At 37.9% G+C, this 20,802-nt stretch overlaps 2 protein-coding genes across 2 annotated transcripts; both read left to right on the top strand.

The window, feature by feature from the left end:
- The first annotated feature begins 5,527 nt into the window (after positions 1–5,527).
- Positions 5,528–13,334, top strand: LOC134750105 (serine protease gd-like). Its single transcript, XM_063685200.1, has 9 exons — positions 5,528–5,777; positions 7,943–8,099; positions 8,524–8,793; positions 9,172–9,310; positions 9,860–10,065; positions 11,142–11,303; positions 12,464–12,579; positions 12,836–12,980; positions 13,123–13,334. Exons 1-9 carry the CDS (start codon positions 5,565–5,567, stop codon positions 13,326–13,328), a joined length of 1,614 nt encoding a protein of 537 aa, XP_063541270.1. The 5' UTR covers positions 5,528–5,564; the 3' UTR covers positions 13,329–13,334.
- Positions 13,335–14,033: 699 nt separating this feature from the next.
- On the top strand, positions 14,034–20,085 carry LOC134750106 (serine protease gd-like). Its single transcript, XM_063685201.1, has 9 exons — positions 14,034–14,329; positions 16,004–16,160; positions 16,436–16,606; positions 16,901–17,069; positions 17,899–18,104; positions 18,751–18,912; positions 19,192–19,307; positions 19,570–19,714; positions 19,855–20,085. The coding sequence occupies exons 1-9, from the start codon at positions 14,117–14,119 to the stop codon at positions 20,061–20,063; spliced, it is 1,548 nt and encodes a 515-aa protein (XP_063541271.1). The 5' UTR covers positions 14,034–14,116; the 3' UTR covers positions 20,064–20,085.
- The last annotated feature ends 717 nt before the right edge of the window (positions 20,086–20,802 follow it).

The following is a 20,802-nucleotide window of genomic DNA, read 5'->3' as shown; positions in this document are numbered from 1 at the left end:
ATCGGTTTGCCGCTGTCTCTGTCACATTTCGCAAGAAAGAACGGGAAAGATCATGCGCGCCAAGTGTCAATTTTGATCGAATTTTGTCGATTTTTATTTATTTTAAAAACGTTACCCTACAATATCGAAATTCGAAAGCTATGAAATTACTATTTAAGTTAAGATTGTTTTTTCTTCTTTTTTTGTTTATAGTATCACATAATAAATAACCGAGTAAAGTTGGATTAAAAGTCCGAGTTAGAGGTTACTTTGGGAATTAATTGTATCGAGCGAAGTGTCATAATTCGTGTATCGGAAGCTATGATATTAAAGATAATATAGTCAAGAACTACATATATTTTTTCCACGTCCACGAATATCAACGCCTCTTAGAAAAACAGGATCATATAAGGAGATTTTTCGCCTTCTGGCTCAGGGAACCGCCTTAAGTGATGTGCCGTTACCGGTAATATTTCCGAGGTATTTTCCCAATAACGGTCCCGGTAATATTCCCAAGAATCGATAATTTACGGAAACATTAAAATTTAGTACATGTAAACACATGTTGATTTATATTAAACCACTATGTGTGGACTAATGCATCATGCAAAGTGCAAAAAATCAACATAGGTTTACTTTTTAAGTAAATTCCCAAACTACTGGGAATATTCCCAATATTACTCGGTATTTTCCCAATCTTACTCGGAAGTATTCCCCTTGACTGAGCATACTCAAAATCAGTTACTATTGAATAGTTTCAGAATTTAAGTATAAATAAAACGAAAATGTGAAAATAATAAGGGCCCATCAACGTGCTCACCACTGCTAAATAATTGTGATTATTTAAATGTAACGAGAGATATTTAAAAAAGGGGGCCGCTACGTACTGTATTTTGTATTTAAGTACCTTTTGAATTCATTATAATAGTTTTTACGTTGCTGGATTCGTCAATCTATAGGGATATTACTGCAATGTTCTGCCACCAGAGTGCAGGACTGACCTTTTTAGTAAACCATAGAGTAACTTATACATACTGTACCTTGAACAGGTTTTTGACAAGTTTTCAGATATAAAATACATAAAATATGACATTGATGCATCAAGGCGGTTTGCTTACAGAGGACCTACCGGGAAACGCGAATCCGAAAATTCGCTATCTGCCTCTTTGTCGCTCGAATATGCAAGAGTGACAGAGATGTTAAATACATTTTCTGTGACACATTTTCACATTTTAGATACATTGTGCGACGATATCTGAGGGAGATTGTGGTAGTGGCGCCCTGGCGCCCCCTACGCAGAGTTTCGCGTAATATTCCCTTGCGAGACTTGCATCTTTTTACATGTAATGTTTTTGATGGGATTAATTTTACTCCATGCATGCAATAGTACTATTTTGGTTTAAAAGAACCGATCTTAAAGCTTTATAAATATAAGTAGGTATGATATTTTTTTTACAATCATAATTTCGGTTCTTAAGTTGTTTATGCGTCAGTGTGAAAAGCACTAAAATTTTCACATTAAAAACCTGAAATGCTTGTGGGGAATACCTTATTTTAAGTACAGCTCGTTGGCATAATAATATAACTTTCTCCCAACATGTAAGATAGGTTTAAAAAATAATAGTTGAATTTTTATTTATTTGCACCCGTTGGACCTAAAAAAATTGAATGTGACCTAAACTCTAAATAAAGCAACACTTCATGATTTAAATTATCATTCTAAACAGCTACGCACTATGTTATCATTAAACCGTCATTTAACAAAAAACCACACGATTTTCCGACGTCTCCGCTGCTCTGATATTTCCTAGTGCGGTAAATCCCCTTTCCTGTTAGAAAGTTATGGGCTGAGCCCACGACAGGTATGGCTGGGCCAAGGTAACGGAGATGCGGGTAAAAGTAATTAACATACATGATGTATTGGCTGCGTGTACGCAGTAAACATAGTTTGTGTCTATAACGACTTTTACTAATCGGTTACTAAATTAGAGATAATTTCGAACCCGGATCTACTTAAATTGTAGGTACGGAAGATCTGTCGGATCCAGATACTATTTGAATAATTTCATACTAATTGAATCTCATATTAAAGATTTTGTACACAAATGTAAAATAGATTTAAGCACTTTTTTTCTTGAAATATATGTATATATAAATAGATTTTAATATTTTTTCTATCCGCATTGAAAACATTACGTACCTCTTTATTATTATTAATAAAGCATGGCATTGCATTGCGCTGGCAATATGGTCAGATCGTTACCCAACTGTGTCCGTGCCTGAGGCTCCACAAGTGCAGAGAGCGTGGGATAACGCGGGTGCCAGAAACACACTTGCCCGTCTCTTGAGTGCTGCTACGGGTGTGGATTTGGCAAGACTCCGGTCGGTGTCAAAGTTAGAAGCGGGAGCGTGGTTACAGCCATTGCCTTCCCCTCACCTGGGAACACTCCTCGACAGTGACTCAATGCGTGTGGCTGTAGCTCTTCGCCTGGGCTGCGATGTTGGCATATCTCACAAATGCATCTGCGGCTCCACGGTGGAAGCTAATGGCCATCACGCATTGAGTTGCTGTCGCTGCTCAGGAAGATTTCCCAGACACCACGCGCTTAATGACATCGTCCGGAGAGCCCTAATATCCGCGAACATACCGTGTGTTCTGGAACCACCGGGTCTCTGTCGCACCGATGGCAAAAGGCCGGACGGTTTAACGTTGGTGCCATGGCAGAAGGGGAAGTGCCTACTGTGGGACGCCACGTGCGTCAGCACTTTCGCCGCGTCACATCTCAGCCGGACGGTGCAGACACCTGGCGCTGCGGCAGAGTCGGCAGCTTCAAGAAAGAGAGCGAAATATTCCGTCCTCGAGGCAAATTATTATTTTGTACCCCTCGCCTTCGAGACAACGGGGTGTTGGGGGTCTGACGCCATATCGTTTATTAGGGAGGTGGGACATAGGATTAGGGAGAGGACCTCTGATGCTCGCGCGGGTTCGTACCTGGTGCAAAGGTTGGCCATCGCTATCCAACGTGGTAACGCGGCAAGTGTGATGGGCACCTTTGCACCCGGTACAGCTCGCGGAGGTCTTTTTGAATAAAATATTTTAGTTAGTTTTGTAGTTTATTGTTTAATTCTTTATAACTTGTCATTTATTTATAATAATACATGTATTTAAGAAATATATTAATTCTAATTTAGCATTAGGCACAACAAGTAACACGGGCAGGAACCACACAAGTAACATATATAATTATGTATGTACGGCCAGACTTGGGTTGGGCGACAGTAGAAAGAGTAAGTAAAAATAAAACCTTCGCTTTGCTCGGACTGTAATATCTAATTGAAAAAAATAATAATAACAGCTTAATATTTACAAAAAAACCGAAGTTTATTTTTTGTTGTACCTATTTAGTCAACGGTAAAATTTAGCAATAATAAAATAACTGGTTTATTAGGTACTTAAACAAATGGTTCGTTACTGTACTGTTTTTTCTTGAGACTGTGGTGCTTCGAAGACGAGCTAACTGGTTTTACCAATTCAACCGTACTCATGTTTTCCTTATTGAAGTCTTTATGATATGATACCTCGTTAGATAGGTATTTTGATTAAATAGTTGAAGCATACTATTTACTATAGTCTATTACGCTATAGGTAAGTGCTTAATTTGATGGGCTATACCAATTAATACCAAAATATTACTTTGCTAATCCGCGAAAAGATAACGTGCTAGTCAGTGATTGCTAACCCGTTATACTTACTTGCGTATTTTTTACATGCAATTAATGCTCCCACCCTCCCGCGGCAAAAATAAATACGCAAATAAATAAACCAAACACCACCATAAGAACAATTTACTCGACACGTGTTTCGCCTCTCTACCAGGCATCCTCAGGAGAATTTGACGATCTGACGCCCGGCAACGAAATGACCTGTCTAGAATGGTCGGCCATAATGCCAACCAATACCAACCAATTACTATAATGGATGGGATGGATAATTAATGGACTACACCAACTAATTAGGCTCCGTCCTGACTAATTTGTAAACTCATAGTTTATTAATTTTATGTATTAATTAAACAATTTTATTCGATGGCTAGAGGACAAAGTTAAATATTATGTAGGTATAGGCTGTGCTAATAAATAAGTAATAGCTTAAATATGCTGAGGTAGTGGTATTGGGTAATAGATATTATTTATATCTAGTTATAGTTTTGAAATTTTTGAATTTATTAACTAAAATCTAGAGCTAGAGATAGGAATAAGAAAATTTAAACTGTGTATCAGTTAATTCGTCTAGACAAATTTTATCCAAATGTTGGTAACTAAACAAAAACTACACGAACCGTAAATGACCTACTAATAGTAAAATAGCGTTATAATAATAAAAAACAAATAAAATGATAAAATTCAGATTCCAAATTAAAGTTTCCTCTAGCCTAAGATCATTACGCCACGCCCATCACGCTGACTCGCGATCATTACGCTGGCACGGTCACGTACATCGCATGGACCCTGGGAGACTACCAAGTAATGCTGGGTCAGATAGCGGACGTAAAGAGACCTGTTGGGCGTCCAACTCTACGGTTTAATGACTCCTGTAAGCGGAAATGAGACCGGAATGGTGTCACCACATTAAAGTTGGAACATCAAAGTACGCGATGATGACTGAAAGTCTTCGTCGTGCTCTACCACCTCCTGCGGACTCGCGTTTTGTGTGCGATCGATGTGGCAGGAAATGCCGCGCTGCAATAGGGACTTTATAGCCATCAACGGCGATGCGGGACCCCGTAAACCCACAAGCGCCGCAACAATCATCTACAACAGATGATGTGGCCAATGATGATGATTATGAGCCTAAGATCATTACGTAAGCCGATCAATTTGCTACGATATTAATTTACCTGTAATTAACTAAACTCACGTCAATATGCACGTGTTGAGACGTTACTGATATTAACTTTGTTTTTGTAGGCTGCCTAAGTATAGCCGCAGAGTCGGGCAGTGACCCCATAAACCCACAAGCGCTGCAACAATCATCTACAACAGATGATGTGACCAATGATGATGATGATGAGCCTAAGATCATTACGTAAGCCGATCAATTTGTTACGATATTAATTTACCTGTAATTAACTAAACTCACGTCAATATGCACGTGTTGAGACGTTACTGATATTAACTTTGTTTTTGTAGGCTGCCTAAGTATAGCCGTAGAGTCGGGCAGTGACCCCATAAACCCACAAGCGCTGCAACAATCATCTACAACAGATGATGTGGCCAATGATGATGATGATGAGCCTAAGATCATTACGTAAGCCGATCAATTTGTTACGATATTAATTTACCTGTAATTAACTAAATTCACGTCAATATGCACGTGTTGAGACGTTACTGATATTAACTTTGTTTTTGTAGGCTGCCGCAGAGTCGGGCAGTGACCAACGCGCATTGATTACTCTTCAGTACAACCATAATACTGGTCAGAGTCAGAGGCATTGGCAAGGCGCGGCGAGTCATACCCCACGCGTGAGTTAGTCATTCAAAAATTCAAAAATGAGTAACTTTAACGATTAAACGATTCTGTGATAATGTGCCGATTTCTTTATAGTGTTTTAATTGTCTTAGCTTGTACAATTTACTTGCCAGTAATTAGTCAGTATGTGGACTCCCCGTGCCCTGGGACTTTTGAGTATCAAAGTGACGGTGGTGGAGTGTATGGAGTGATACACCTACAGCCTCATGGACCTGTGTCTAGCATACAAGTTACAGTTAATTTTACGATAGCAGCTAGAGTATTTTCGGTAAGTTGCTATGGTGCAATTTGTTTTTAAAATTCAAACCTGATAAAAATAATGTACCGTATGGTATCGTACGTACGTACGTACGTACGTAAGAGGCCGGTGTCGATTTTAGTCGCAAAAATGTAAAATTGATAGATTTGGTCTGTGAAATTGTACACCTTTTGTTACCTAATTGAAATAACAAGTACTGGTTTCTATTAGCACGTCTTCTTATCTTGCCTTTTATCAGATCAATTTTTTGAAAACATACTAAATTAGTAATGATTTTTTTTCTGATGGACGTTTAGGTAAACGCGCGTCAAGCACTGATTTTGTCGCTCTTATTTGTAAATTTCGTAAAGTTTAAACTGCTAAAAATGGTAAATTTGTATTACACATATTCTGTACTTGACCTTTATCAGATTACATTTTTGTTATATGAGTTCGAGGAAATGAAATTGAAACGAATTCAATTTTCTCCAGAAATTACTTCAAAACAAGTGTCAATTTCTCGGAAAATCGACTTAATTTTAACGTAATTTTGATACTTAAACAATCCACAACATTTGCTGAAACTATTCTTATACATCAATTTGTATAATTTACAACCATAATTTTTTGATGAATTTTTAAAACGGGGCAGGTTTTAAAAATTCATCAAAAAATTATGGTTGTAAATTTCATTCATATATTACCGGCGACGCACGCTCGCGACCACAATAGTAAAAGGCAAGATGAGAAGACGTGCTAATAGAAACCAATACTTGTTATTTAGATATTACGTAACAAATCGTGTATAATTTCAACGACTAAATCTATCAATTTTACATTTTTGCTCCAAAATCGACTACGGCCTCGTTGTTGTGTGGTTTTATGAAACCACGATGCATGCAAGTGAAACTTAGCACTAATTCCCGCAGATGCAATTTTTTTAGCTCAAAATTTGCAAGCTTAGAACCTAAAAAATGTAATTGTAAATTGGCTGTAAAAAATGGGTGTTTGTTCTGGCCCAAACCTTATTTCTACTCTAGTATATACCTACAGTAACTATAATTTATAAGTAAAACGATACCTATTAGGCGGTTATCACACTGGATGCGATTCGCACGTCGCTCCGATGTTTGAGCGAGACAACGCTATGCGTTTATTAATTAATAGCGACATCCTGCACGCATATGCATCCAGTGTGATAACCGCCTAAAAATACACTACGTGCGTTAGGATTTACACTATATATGACTCAAGTAAGTAAATGCTGTAGGATAACTTACCGACGTTCTTATGATATTGGTACTTTATTGCGATTATTACGATACCGTACATCTACATACAAGATATAGGTATACAGATATACAGTGGTACTACGTAATCGAAATTAAATACTAGCTTAAATCTAAAATAGGCCCTTGAGGCATTGTACCAAGGATGCTGGCGGCATTTCCTCGCTGTATCGCAATGCTGATACGTTGTGCGAGGAAGCCGCCAGCTCTTCGGTCACTAGTCTTTCAACCAGACGCTTTGCGATTTCTGCAAACAACTTGTGCGCGCTGGGACCCATGGACCTAGAGTTTCAACTCCAAATGGAATGAAATGATAGTGGAATGAGATACATCTTGTGTTTGGAATTTCATAAAACAGGCTTTCTACGTGTACATTTTCCTTATTTATGTATGGCCTGCGTACAGTATCAAAACTATTCACGCAAAGGCGCGTATATATTTGGAAAGCATGAAGTATAATCCGGCTCGGAGGACCACTGATGAAAACGTTACCATTTTACCGATCAACTAAGGGACAAATAAAATTATTTAGTGTTATTAAAAAGTAGTCACACTACTAATGTAAATTATAAACTACATATTACTTACTACGCAAACGTACTAATAATTATTAGTAATTATTTACTAATCGTTTACGTATTATTTATCTATTAAATACAAACGTTTTCTAGTTTGCGTTGGTCACTAAGATATTTTTAGGGTACTTGAAACAACAGGAATAATTGGAGTTTCCTTGTCATTTAAATAATACTTTGTATTTGTACAATACACAAGTAGTTTATCTTATCCCTTAATTGAGATGAAAATATTAGCGTACGAAAATACAGCATGATTACCTCTAACTCTAAACATTACTCCAGCGACTGCGACTTTTTGTAGAAAACTATATTTTTGCTTTATTTTCAGGATTATCCAGGCCGCCTACAGCCAATTAATCCCTCAGGGTTACAATTCAATCAAGACTCGCCCATAGACTACCGAGTTGATTTCCCCGTCACCACACCCTTACCGAAGCTGACCTACCTCATCGTCAACGGCAAAGTGTTATGCTTCGGTCCTGGAGGTAATACCTATTTTTGATGACCGGTCTGCCTATGAAGCCGATGGTCCTTGGTTTAAACCCCGGGGCATTTATTTGTTTTAGAGTATTTTTTAAGTATTTAAATATTTTTGTCGAAGCACAATAAGGCTAACTGTGGGACTTAGTCAATTTGTTACCTACCTATCGACCAAGTGGGTAATAAAATTACATTGATTTGACTTTAATGTAGCCGTAAAATTTGACGCAGGCTACTAAGTGCTGTCAGTTAATCCTCAACCAAAAAGATTTTTTATGAAAGCTAGTTTCAGACTTTCAGATTCTGCTGAGGCCTAACTTAATCTAACCTACAACACTAGACTAGATCGAGGTGACGAAGTCATGCCATCCGACCAGTTAGATTTTTTATTATGCTTACATTTGGATTAACAGTAAAATATTTTTCCAGATGTGCCCCAGCCTAATTTATACGTGACCACAATCAGTCTGCAGCACATGCTGTACCTACGAAGGGGAAGACCAGGAAATCCGGATTTCAACCAAGGATTCAACCAGGATTCCAATACTGGGTTCAATCAGGGATCCAACCAAGGATTCAATCAGTTCAACACCCGCCCGAAACCCCAGGATCCATCTATAAACATCATCTCTTCATCACCGGACGCTCAAGTGTTTACATTTAACGTGGATAGTGATCGTACCGGTAGTTGGAATGAAGGTAAGGTTAGTTTAACTAAGCAAAGGTAAAACATATTATAAGAATCACATAAAAAAAACATTATTCCATAAAATATATGCATTTTTACTCACTCTTAACTACTAATCTTAAATTAAAATTTTTTTTGGGTTAAGCAAAATTTTTTGAGTCAACATGTCTTATTTACATCCGGTTCGAAGGACTATGGATATTGCTAGATTTCTAGCATTTTACTTTAGGCACCCTATGGCAGATTCCTTACCCTAAGCTAGACCAGGTAAAGAGTAGGGAGACGCAGGGTACATTGATCAAGTAGGCCCGAGAGATTGCGTAGTGTAATAAGCTTCTTCCGCTCATAATATTAATTTGTTATTTTTAAGGTTAAATGTCTATTTCCAGGATTCCCGCGTCCACAACAGCAGCCACAAACTCAACGGCCACCGCCACCACCATCACCAGTAGAGTACTATCCAGAATACACCACGTCTACTACGAGTAGAAGACCGCCACCTCCACCGCCGCGACCTCAAGCTACTTAGTAAGTTAAATACCTAAGTTACGCATCATTGTCTTCGTAAAGACGGGCCTAACGGGTACTACTAAGTGGATCAGAAAATTGGTAAATGCAAATGGTGTTTGTAGTGCGCATGTTCGCTCGGCGTTACATGAACGGGGCCTATCTTTACTTTTGAAATCTTTGTCTTTAGAATATTCTATCAAGTCCAAAAATTGTTGTATCCATCTATTTGGGTTATATAAAATTGTTGAATGGCTCATGTTAAATAATAAGATTAATTCTTATCTGGTCGACGATGAAAATAAACATTAAGTACCTACTTGCTTACTTAAGTTTGGGCCTCTTCGGCCCCTAGTTTCTACTACAGGTATTTGGATATTTTTTTAATACTGGCTACCCTTTTAGTTTAGTATCGCGTATTATTTGTTTCCCACTTAACAAATTTAAATCTTATTAAGCAAATTTTACGATTAATAGGTACCTTGAGCCTTATTATCTATTTGAACCATTATTTACTTACATTCATAAAGATCCAACAAATAAAATTTAAATCTGAATATTCTATTCCAGCCCATCGTTGCCTTCGCGAAACCCCTCCTTCAGCTCTGAGTGTGGCGTGGTTGCGGGAGGCAACGAGCACGTACCTCTGATCTTCCACGGCACTGGCTACACGCGAGGAGATTGGCCGTGGCTGGTCGCCATTTACAAGCGGAAGGATGGCAGCCTCACGTTTGCCTGCTCTGGGACGCTGGTGTCTGATCGACATGTTGTGTCTGGTAAGCCGAGTAACATTTTTTTGTATAAAATAAGTATCAAATAAACAGACGAGCTACGAAAGCAAAATCAGAAGAATCAAAGAGACACTGCATATGATCGACTTACAGATTTTTTAAAATTATTTTGAAAAAATCCATATCATATGAAGTATAGCGCAAATAAGTAAACAAACGCACCAAACGGTAGCTCATTCGAAATTCTGTACACTTAAGGAAGTAAAAAGCATAAAACCCAATTGTATTAGAGTTAGACCAAGCTAACTCTGCAGCGAATTTAATAGCACAGAGCGTGCAAGAGTTAACGTAAACGTCAAATGTCTATGACACACAGCATTTTGAATGATTGCCCAAATAATTCAATTGCCAAAAAATGAATTAATATGTACATAGATAGGTGCGACGACGAGCGAAGCGAATGTTAAGAATGTTATGAATGTTAGGTTAACTGCGACCAAACAGCTATAACCGACTTTTTTGGATCGTATGATGTTTAATTACAAAATTAAACCTAATTAATACCTAATTAATTAATGTTTCGTTATTAGTCTTACGAAGTCATTGTGGTACCTGGAACGTAGCGCTTAAAAAGTATATTTTTTAAGTTGTTGGCTAAACACACATTTGCTAACTGTTAGGTTGGGAAATCAAATTAATTATTGTGTTGTTGCCATTTCATCAAAATAAAATTTTGCAAATTATTGGTTGCGAACTGACATTCGGCAAAATTTTTTTTGGCAATGATTTAGAGAACTCTTTATTACCCTTGTAAACATTCAGTACCCCCTTTAAAATCTTTACGGGATGAAAATAATATATAAAATTGCGGTATTTAAAACATGATTTGTATATTTGCGTGTCCTGTTTGTTTTCTTAGATAATCACTAAGATTCTGTATTTCCTCTCGTTTTTCCACGTAATCAGTTAATAATCACATGATATATGAATGGTTAAAATTATTAATTAAATTGTTTATTTTATTTACATTGCAGTACCTATTCCAAATTATAATTATTGTTAGGACAAACAAAATTTTATTGAATGGGATTTTTTGTTGATTGTTTTTTTATTCATTTCAGCTGCCCACTGCGTGCAGCAAAGAAGTACGCTGACCTCGATCAGAGATATCGTAGTCAAAGTCGGCGTGCATAACTTGGAAGACTGGGGAGACGATATCACCGTCACCAGGACTTTGGAATCTGCCACCATCCATGAAGGGTTCAATTCTTCGACGTATGCAAGTAAGTCTTACAAGATAAAACGCTTGTACCACGCGCTGTAGATACTGTGCCCGTAGCCTAAAACAATAAGTACTTATGTAAGTATACCTCAAACATTATTTAGTGAAAACTATTTGGGATTACAATTGACTACAAGTCAGTATTAAAAATCATCAATGGCCCGAGTCAATAATTTTCTCTCTTCTATCAATTAGTGTCGTTGCTGGGCTTATTAGGTTTTCCTCCTCCGCTCCGACTTGACTTTAATAAAGTTTGCAACTGTTACATTACTTCATATTGATTCATGTGTGGCAATGCTTAACTGCAAACGGTATGGGCACGTTATGCGAAGGGACGAAAACTAGGTACACAGTGAGGAAGAGTATGAACATCTCAAGCAAGCCCAGAGGAAGAGGCGGAATGGTCCAATGTTGAAAAAGAGATGAGGACACAAAACCGGACAACACAGACAACCCAGGATAGATTGTCCTGGCGCCGACGTACGAGGAGGCCCGACCCCAGCTGAACTGGGAAATGGGCTGGACAAAGAAAAAGAATGCTTAACAGCAAACACGTGGGCTGTTGATTGCGTGCTTTAAATATGCATGTAAAATTAAAAATTTCAAGGTGAGGCGAATAATCGTATTGGTAAATCTACCTATTAAACGTTTGACGCCCTCTTTGTCAATAGCGTTACCCAACAAGCTATTCATAAAAAATGATTTTAGATCAGATATTTTTGTAATTTTTTTCTCCTTTTCTCATATTACCTACCTATAATACTTGAAACATCCAGCTTCAGACTGACCAAATCTGCAAAAACGACCTATGCTATGGGTCCAAAAATATATAATTCTATTCCTGAAAAAATTACTATTATATCACATGATAATTTATTTTGTAGTAAATTGACAACACCTTGTATGACATACAGGAAATATTGCAAATGTAGAATATAATATAATATGATAGTATTTAATTTTGTAATTTATTTTTGAACATCTGTAAATAATTTTACTATTATTGTTTCGACGTTGCTATTAATTAAAATTTTAATTGTGAATTGTAATTGTATTTTGACGTGTAATGTATGTGTATAGGTATATTATTAATAAATATTAATATGAATATACCTATAAATAGAAAACAATAAGCAAACTAATTGTTTTGTTTCTTCACAGATGACCTTCTTGTGCTCACGTTTGATAAAAGCGTAGAGTTCAACAACAACATTAGGCCGGCTTGTCTCTGGAATGGGAACAACGATCTCAACAGGATAGTGGGAGCTTCAGGAGTGGTATGTTTAATATAGCCTTACATTTCGTTTATATTTTAAAACTTGCTACTAATTATTCCTGACCGCAACTTCATCCGCGACTTCGCTTCGCTTCATTAAACAACCTACCCGACACACTTCCTCAACTCTCATATATATGAACTTTCAACTCTATTTTCACCTTAACTTTCTAGAAGATTATATGCTACCGTTTAGTTATTCAGAATTAAAGTATTATTCGTTTGGTAGGATTACTCAATTGTTGTGTATTTTACAGGTAGCGGGTTGGGGGTCAAGCGAACTAGGTCCAGGCAGCAAAGGTGAACCTCGCATGGTGCGGATACCCGTCGTCAGCACCGCCATGTGTCGGGCTAGCAGGCCCGACTTCCATGTTTTCACTAGCGACCACACATTCTGCGCAGGTGGGTTCTATAAAATTATGAGCCGATATTGAAAAAAAATTGAAGTCATTCATGAACCTAGGGGTAATAAATGATTTCATCGGTTGCAAAATGGAGGTAATATAGATGTTGTGGGATTAAAAAAACTTTATACTTGTTACAGGTGATCGTAATGGCGCTGGTCCTTGTTTAGGGGACTCCGGTGGAGGATTATATATTCTGGACGGAGGTCGCTGGCGCCTCCGCGGCGTAGTCTCACTGTCACTTCGACCAGAAAATGGAGAATCTACATGCAACCTCAACGAATACGTTATTTTCACTGATGCAGCGAAGTTTATAGAGTGGATTAAAAATGTCATAAGTAATTAATAATTTTGATAGTGATTTAGAAATTGACTTTTAGCAATAGAAAAATAATAGTGCTTAAGAACACTTTTAAGGTAATAAAATCATATTTTTGCCTAAATTGTTTTTATATTATTTTTGATAAATGATAAATCGTAATGTGTAAGAATCCCTTAACGACAGAGATTTTATATGGATTTAAAGCCCACTCGACACTCGCGAATCGCGGCGCGAAGCCGCGAACGCGAGTGTAGAGCGGGCGTCGCAGATCTGCAAAATCGACCCCACACTCGAATTCGCGGCTTCGCGCTACGTTACTACTAGTCGCTGTAGCAATACTCCACCCACACTGTATTTGCTGGCATCGGTATGGAGTTCCATTTCTGCTTTCGGGCCGTAAATCGCCAAAATAGGTCTATCTACTAACTTTCCTTTCAGGAATGTTAACATTGCTTCTTCCTGATCTCTAGTCTATTCCCAAGTAACTTCTTTAGCTACTAAATTGGTCAGAGGGTGAGCTCACGCATTGATATATGCCTCAATAGTACAACCACACACAATACAGGGGGCCAAGCCAAGATGCGCTACGACAACGAAACGCTTTCTGTCTCTCTATCACTCTTACATATTAGTGCGATAGAGAGACGGATAACGTTTCGTTGTCGTAGCGCAAATTATAGGTATCAAGATTTAGCCAAGGCTAGGCACCCTGGACAATCAAGTCAGTGACAAGCCGCGGCGAGTCATGACCATACGCGTGATGTTAGTCATTCAAAAATGAGTAACATTAACAAATAAACAATTTTGTGATAATGTGCCGATCTCTTTATAGTGTTTTAATTGTCTTAGCTTGTACAAGTTATGTGCCGGTAATTAGTCAGTATGTGGGCTCCCCGTGCCCCGGGATTTTTGAGTATCGAAGTGATGGTGATGGAGTGTACGGAGTGATACATCTGCAGCCTCATGGACCTGTGTCTAGCATACGTGTTGTAGTTAATTTTACGATAGCAGCTAGAGTTATTTCGGTAAGTTGCTAAGGCACATACAAATGTGATATATTATAGTACCTGATTCTAAAACATGTTGATCGGTATAACATACATGTACATTTTGAGCCTGTCAAGATTATCAATTCAATCGTATTCAAGTAGGTATGACCTTAAAAATTGGTTTACGACATTTACCTACCCAATAAGTAGGTATTAGGAATGTTACTCACATTATTTTGTTCTTTATATACATTTAGTGCCTTTGAGGGTACCTACGTAGTTATTTTTGTTGATGAACGTCGAACGAACGAATTGAAAACGTTTGATGAAACGAACGTTGACGAACGTTGAGTCAACGTATACGTATGTTGTTTTTAATTTATGAACTAAACATTGGGTCGGGTCTTCTAGACATATTGATTAGGTATCTTTAACAGGTTTTGGTTACGACCAGCATTTCGGTATCGTTCCTCTGTCGCGGAAGTCGCGGATATGAGGTGGCGTCGGCGTCTCCGAAATATCTTAATTGCTAAATTTAGGTACACGAAAGTTTTGCCATAGTTCGTTTTTAAACAACAAAACAAACTAATTTTATACAAACTAGTTAAAAGATGAACTGAACGTCAAATGGCGGTAAATGAAACCTTTTTTCACGTACATGCGTATACGGTACATACGTTTTCTTTTAATTCAGAGAGATAAACTAGACGCGGCTATATTTTCAAGTAACATGCGACAATAATGCGACATTTTGTCAAAATTGTTTACAATTGACACGATAGACACTCCATAAGGCCAGGATTACACTCGTAAGTTTTACTTACGTAAGTAGGGACAAAGCTATTTGCTAGAATGAGATAACGATATTCATATCTCATTCTGTAGTGTAGCTGTGTCCCTACTTACGTAAGTAAAACTTACGAGTGTAATCCTGGCCTACGAATAAAACGTCATCTCGACTAATAATAGAATATAGAATAGTCAAATCAAACTGCTTTATTATTCAGTCAAGAGTTGTTCCAAATGGGTACATTGCAAAAAACGTGTACGTAGTTAAAGATAGTTAGTTAAGGATCTTTAATTAGTCTTAAGTTAATTGATTCCGTTGTGATACGAAAATTAAGTAAGTAAATTGTATTGGATTGTATTTATTGTACTTAATTCATACACATATAAGTATAATAAATAAATAATTTCTTAATTAAGACAATACAGTCCACATTTCTTACTCAGCAAGTTAAAAACTAGGTTAATTGTACAGACTTATTATACAGGTTAGACTAAAATTATACCGCTTTTTTTTAAGCCTTTACTGCATATTGGCGCATACAGTGCTAACACACTTTCATGCATAATATAACTTAAATAGAAAGGGCTTAATTGTCGTAACACAATGGAATCAATTAACTTCAGACTAATTACAGGTCCTTAACTGTTGTATTTTTTTTTTCATTTCACCCAAATTTCAATGTAAGTAATTATAAAATCGATATTGATGTTATAGTTATAAATACGCAATATTTTTAGAGTTACTTATTGGACAGTCATTTAAAAAAATAATTGGCTATATTTGTACATACACAAGTAGTTTATCTTATCCCTTAATTAAGATAAAAATATTAGCATACGAAAATACAGCATGATTTCTTCTATAAGCATTACTCCAGCAACCTTTTTAGAAGACAATATTTTTGCTTTTTTTTTTTTCAGAATTATCCAGGCCGCCTACAGCCAATTAAAACCTCAGGGTTACAATTCAATCAAGATTCGCCCATATACTACAGAGTAGATTTCCCCGTCACCACACCACTACCGAAGCTGACCTACCTCATCGTCAACGGCAACGTGTTATGCTATGGTCCTGGAGGTATTAGCCAACCAAGTTAAATTAATATACACTGATTGACTTTAATGTAGCTGCAGAATTTGATGCAGCTCAAGTTTTCTAGCGAACGAAGAAGTGAGTCTTGAAACTGGTCTTAAAGATTCGATTTAAGATTCAGGAAGGATACTTAAAAATTCTACTGAGGCATAATCTAACTTAACTCACAATACTAGATCGAGGTGACGAAGTTAATTAGGCCAATTCGAATTTTTAAGCATGTTTGCATTTGGATTAACAAAAAAAAAATTTTTTTCTAGATGTGGCCCGGCCTGATTTATACGTGACCACAATCAGTCTACAGCACATGCTGAATCTTCGAGGGGGAGGACCAGGAAATCTGGGCTCTATTAAACTTATCTCTTCATCACCGGACGCTGACGTGTTCGCAATTAACGTGGATGGTGATCGTACCGGCACTTGGAATGATGGTAAGGATTAGTCAACTAAGCATTGGTAAGACATACAGGTAATCACTAATCACATCTCTGTACCTTAGGTCACTTATTCACATCCGGTCCGAAGGACCACAATCAATTGCTAGATTTCTTTAGCTTCATCTTTAATTAAAGCGTTTTACTTTAGGCAGAGATTCCTTATCCTTACTTAACTTAGGGTTGGGGGATGAGCTTCTTCCTTTCATAATATTAATCGGCGCTGAATACAACTTTATACCGTTGCGAAATATTAATTTGTTTATTATTAAAAGTGAAATGTCTATCCAGGATTCCAACTTCCACAACAGCAGCCGCAGTCTCAACGGCCAGCGCCGCCACCACCGCCAACACCATCAGGCGGTCCAGACGAGTACTATCTATTAGAATTACCATTCCACACAACAACTACTAGAAGACCGACAACTCCTGCGCCACGACCTCAAACTACGAGTATTTAGTAAGTTGAAACTACTTTTAGTGCGGTATAATGTAAGATTTCATATTAGGGCCACCCGCCATCCTGACGTCCGTACCCAAAGGGTAAAAACGGGACCCTATTACTAAGACTCCTCTGTCCGTCTGTCCGTCCGTCCGTCTGTCTGTCTGTCCGTATGTCCGTCTGTCTGCCCGTCTGTCTGTCACCAGGCTGTATCTCATCAACCGTGATAGCTAGACAGTTATTTTTTTTTAGAGATGATGTATTTCTGTTGCCGCTATAACAACAAATACTAAAAAGTACGGAACCATCGGTGGGCGGTTTTTGTTAGATATCTTGTTTTAGAGAGAAGTACACTGGTTTTTATTAAAGGTACACTGAGGTACACTGAAGGTACAACATGTTTATAAATATTTCATTGAAATCGCCGTGGTCCACCCACCATCCTGAAGCTCACGTTATTAAATCATAAATAAACAGTGCTTATTTTAAAGTACGCAGTATCAATCATTCCAGTTAAGTAACGGTATAATTGTTATGGGTGGCCGAATTTAACAAAAACATTTTTTTAAACTTTTACTAATTTGTACAGAAGAGAAAATTCTGAAAGCCGTATAATTTTATGTACTGAACCGTTGGTCCGACTCGCACTTGTCTAGTTATTTTTCTTAATATTTATGTAGACTCTTCTATCGGCAGCGGATGATGTGCCAATAATGTTGAATGTTGTTGTTTTTAGTTTATTTTCTTTAATTCGGTTTTTTTTGTTTCTCCCGACATAAGTCTTTTTGATTGAAAATTGTCTTTTTCTCCCGATATTGGTCATTCGATCTGGCAAGCCTAATTCCAGCCCATCAATGCCTGCACGAACCCCTTCCTTCAGCTCCGAGTGTGGCGTGGTTGCGGGAGGCAACGAGCATGTGCCCCTCATCTACCATGGCACTGACTATACGCGAGGGGATTGGCCGTGGCTGGTCGCCATTTACAAGCGGAAGGATGGAAGTCTAACGTTCGCCTGCTCTGGGACACTGGTGTCCGATCGACATGTTGTGTCTGGTAAGTCATGTTACATAGATTTATTTTATCTTCTTCCATATCATAACTTCCCTATAATATGATCAAGAGCAATAAGCTAATGGCCTATATTAACAAACCTTCATCTGTGATTGAATCGTAATTTTTACTTTACGTTGTCGATAACCGATATTTTAATTACATTCAAATTTAGAACATCTCTGAGAAACAAATAAATAAATATTATAGCATATTCTTACACAGATTGACCAAGTCCCACAGTAAGCTCAAGGAGGCTTGTGTTGTGGGTACTCAGACAACGATATATATATAATATACAAATACATAAATACATAGAAAACACCCAACTCAGGAACAAATATCTGTGCTCGATCTCATCACACAAATAAATGCCCTTACCGGGGTCAAAAAAGATGATTTGTATGTTTGTGTGTTCTATTTGTTTCCTTAGATAATCATTCAGATTCTGTATTTCTTCACGTTTTTCCAAGTGCGAATCAATCAGCAGCTAATAACATATGTGACTAATTACAACATATATGAATTTGAATAGGTAGTTTATTAAACTGTTTATTTCATTTACGTTGTAGTATTCCAAATTTTTATGCCATACCATATTTAATTGATTGAAATTTTCTTATTTTGATTATTTTTTTAATATATTCAGCTGCCCACTGCCTGCAGCAACGAAGTACGCTGACCTCAATCAGGGATGTCGTGGTCAAACTCGGCGTGTATAACCTGGAGGACTGGGGTGACGATATCGTCATCACCAGGACTTTGGAATCTGCTACCATCCATGAAGAGTTCAATTCTACGACGTATGCAAGTAAGTTCTACAAGAAATTATTGTTCAACTACGCGCTGTTCTGGGCACATAACCTATCATAGCAAGTATTCTAAAACATTATTCTTTAGTGAAAACTCTTGATGATGTTGCAACGATCGTATTGGTAAATCCACCTATTAAAATTCGAAATTCAACGTTTGAATAGCGTTAACCAACAAGCTTTTCATAAAAAAATACACAAATATAAATTCGTTTTTAGATCAGATATGTTTGTACACAGAAACCAATAAGCAAACTAATTGTTTTGTTTCTTCACAGATGACCTTCTTGTGCTCACGTTTGATAAAAGCGTAGAGTTCAACAACAACATTAGGCCGGCGTGTCTCTGGAATGGGAACAACGATCTCAACAGGATAGTGGGAGCTTCAGGAGTGGTATGTTTAATATAGCCTTACATTTCGTTTATATTTTAAAACTTGCTACTAATCATTCCCGGCCGCAAATTCATCCGCGACTTCGCTTTGCTTCATTAAACAATCTACCCGACTCTCTCCTCAACTTTCATACTTTCAACAGTCAACTCAACTCTATTTTCACCTTAACTTTCTAGAATATTATATGCTACCGTTTAACTATCCATCAGCATTGAAGTATTCGTTTGGTAGGATTACTCAACTGTCGATTTGTATTTTACAGGTAGCGGGTTGGGGGTCAAGCGAACTAGGTCCAGGCAGCAAAGGTGAACCTCGCATGGTGCGGATACCTGTCGTCAGCACCGCCATGTGTCGGGCTAGCAGGCCCGACTTCCACGTTTTCACGAGCGACAACATGTTCTGCGCAGGTGGGTTCTATAAAATTATGAGCCGATATTGAAAAAAATTGAAGTTATTTATGAACCTAGCCGCAATAAATGATTTCTTCGGTTCCAAAATGGAGCTTATTATATGTTGGGGGATTTAAAAAACTTTATACTTGTTACAGGTGATCGTAATGGCGCTGGTCCTTGTTTAGGGGACTCCGGTGGAGGATTATATATTCTGGATGGAGGTCGCTGGCGCCTCCGCGGCGTAGTCTCACTGTCACTTCGACCAGAAAATGGAGAATCTACATGCAACCTCAACGAATACGTTATTTTCGCTGACGCAGCGAAATTTATAGAGTGGATTAAAAATATCATAAGTAATTCATAATTTTGATAGTGATTTAGAAATTGACTGTTAGCAATAGAAAAATAATAGTGCTTAAGTTAAGGTAATAAAATCATCTTTTTTGTCTACATTTTTTTGTTTTATTTTTGAGTAGGTATCAATACCAATACACGTGTTGTGTATGCAGAAGAATCGGGCAGAGACCAACGCACCTCTTTAGTACAACCACATACAATATCGCCTATAGCTAAGATGCCAGCAATCGTTTGCACTACGGTCTACGACAACGAAACGCTGTAAATGTGTAGTGCAGGGACGCCCGGCGGAAATCAGGCGGGCTATCGATCGCTCGTTGTGTTCATTCAACCCTATTCCCTGGAGTTTCCCTGGAGTGGCCCTGAGTCTGCAGGTTACTGGCCCGGCGGCATTCCCACACTATTCTCCTCGAATCTTCTTGTTTTCCTGCAGAACAGAAGGACATCTTTAAGTTCGACGCCCTTTTGTTCGCTCTCTTTTAGTGTGTCTCCACCGAATGTAGGTATTATACCGCGGTGCCGCATACATACATTCTGCTAGTAAGTGTAAACTAAGTCTCCTCCTTTCCACAGTGTGGACGGCATCTCTACTAATGTTCATATGATGTCTGTTGAGAGTGTTCTGACACTTCTAACCAGTGATATTACCCGTCAGTAGTCTCAGACGAAACGCTTTCTGTCTCTCTATCACTCTTACATTTTAGTGCGATAGAGAGACGGGTAGCGTTTCGTTGTCGTAGCGCAAA

Source organism: Cydia strobilella, chromosome 19, assembly GCF_947568885.1.
Source record: "Cydia strobilella chromosome 19, ilCydStro3.1, whole genome shotgun sequence".
NCBI classification, from domain to species: Eukaryota; Metazoa; Arthropoda; class Insecta; order Lepidoptera; family Tortricidae; genus Cydia; species Cydia strobilella.
The sequence above is the reverse complement of the archived record's forward strand: the minus strand, read 5'-3'. Positions and strand labels throughout refer to the sequence as shown.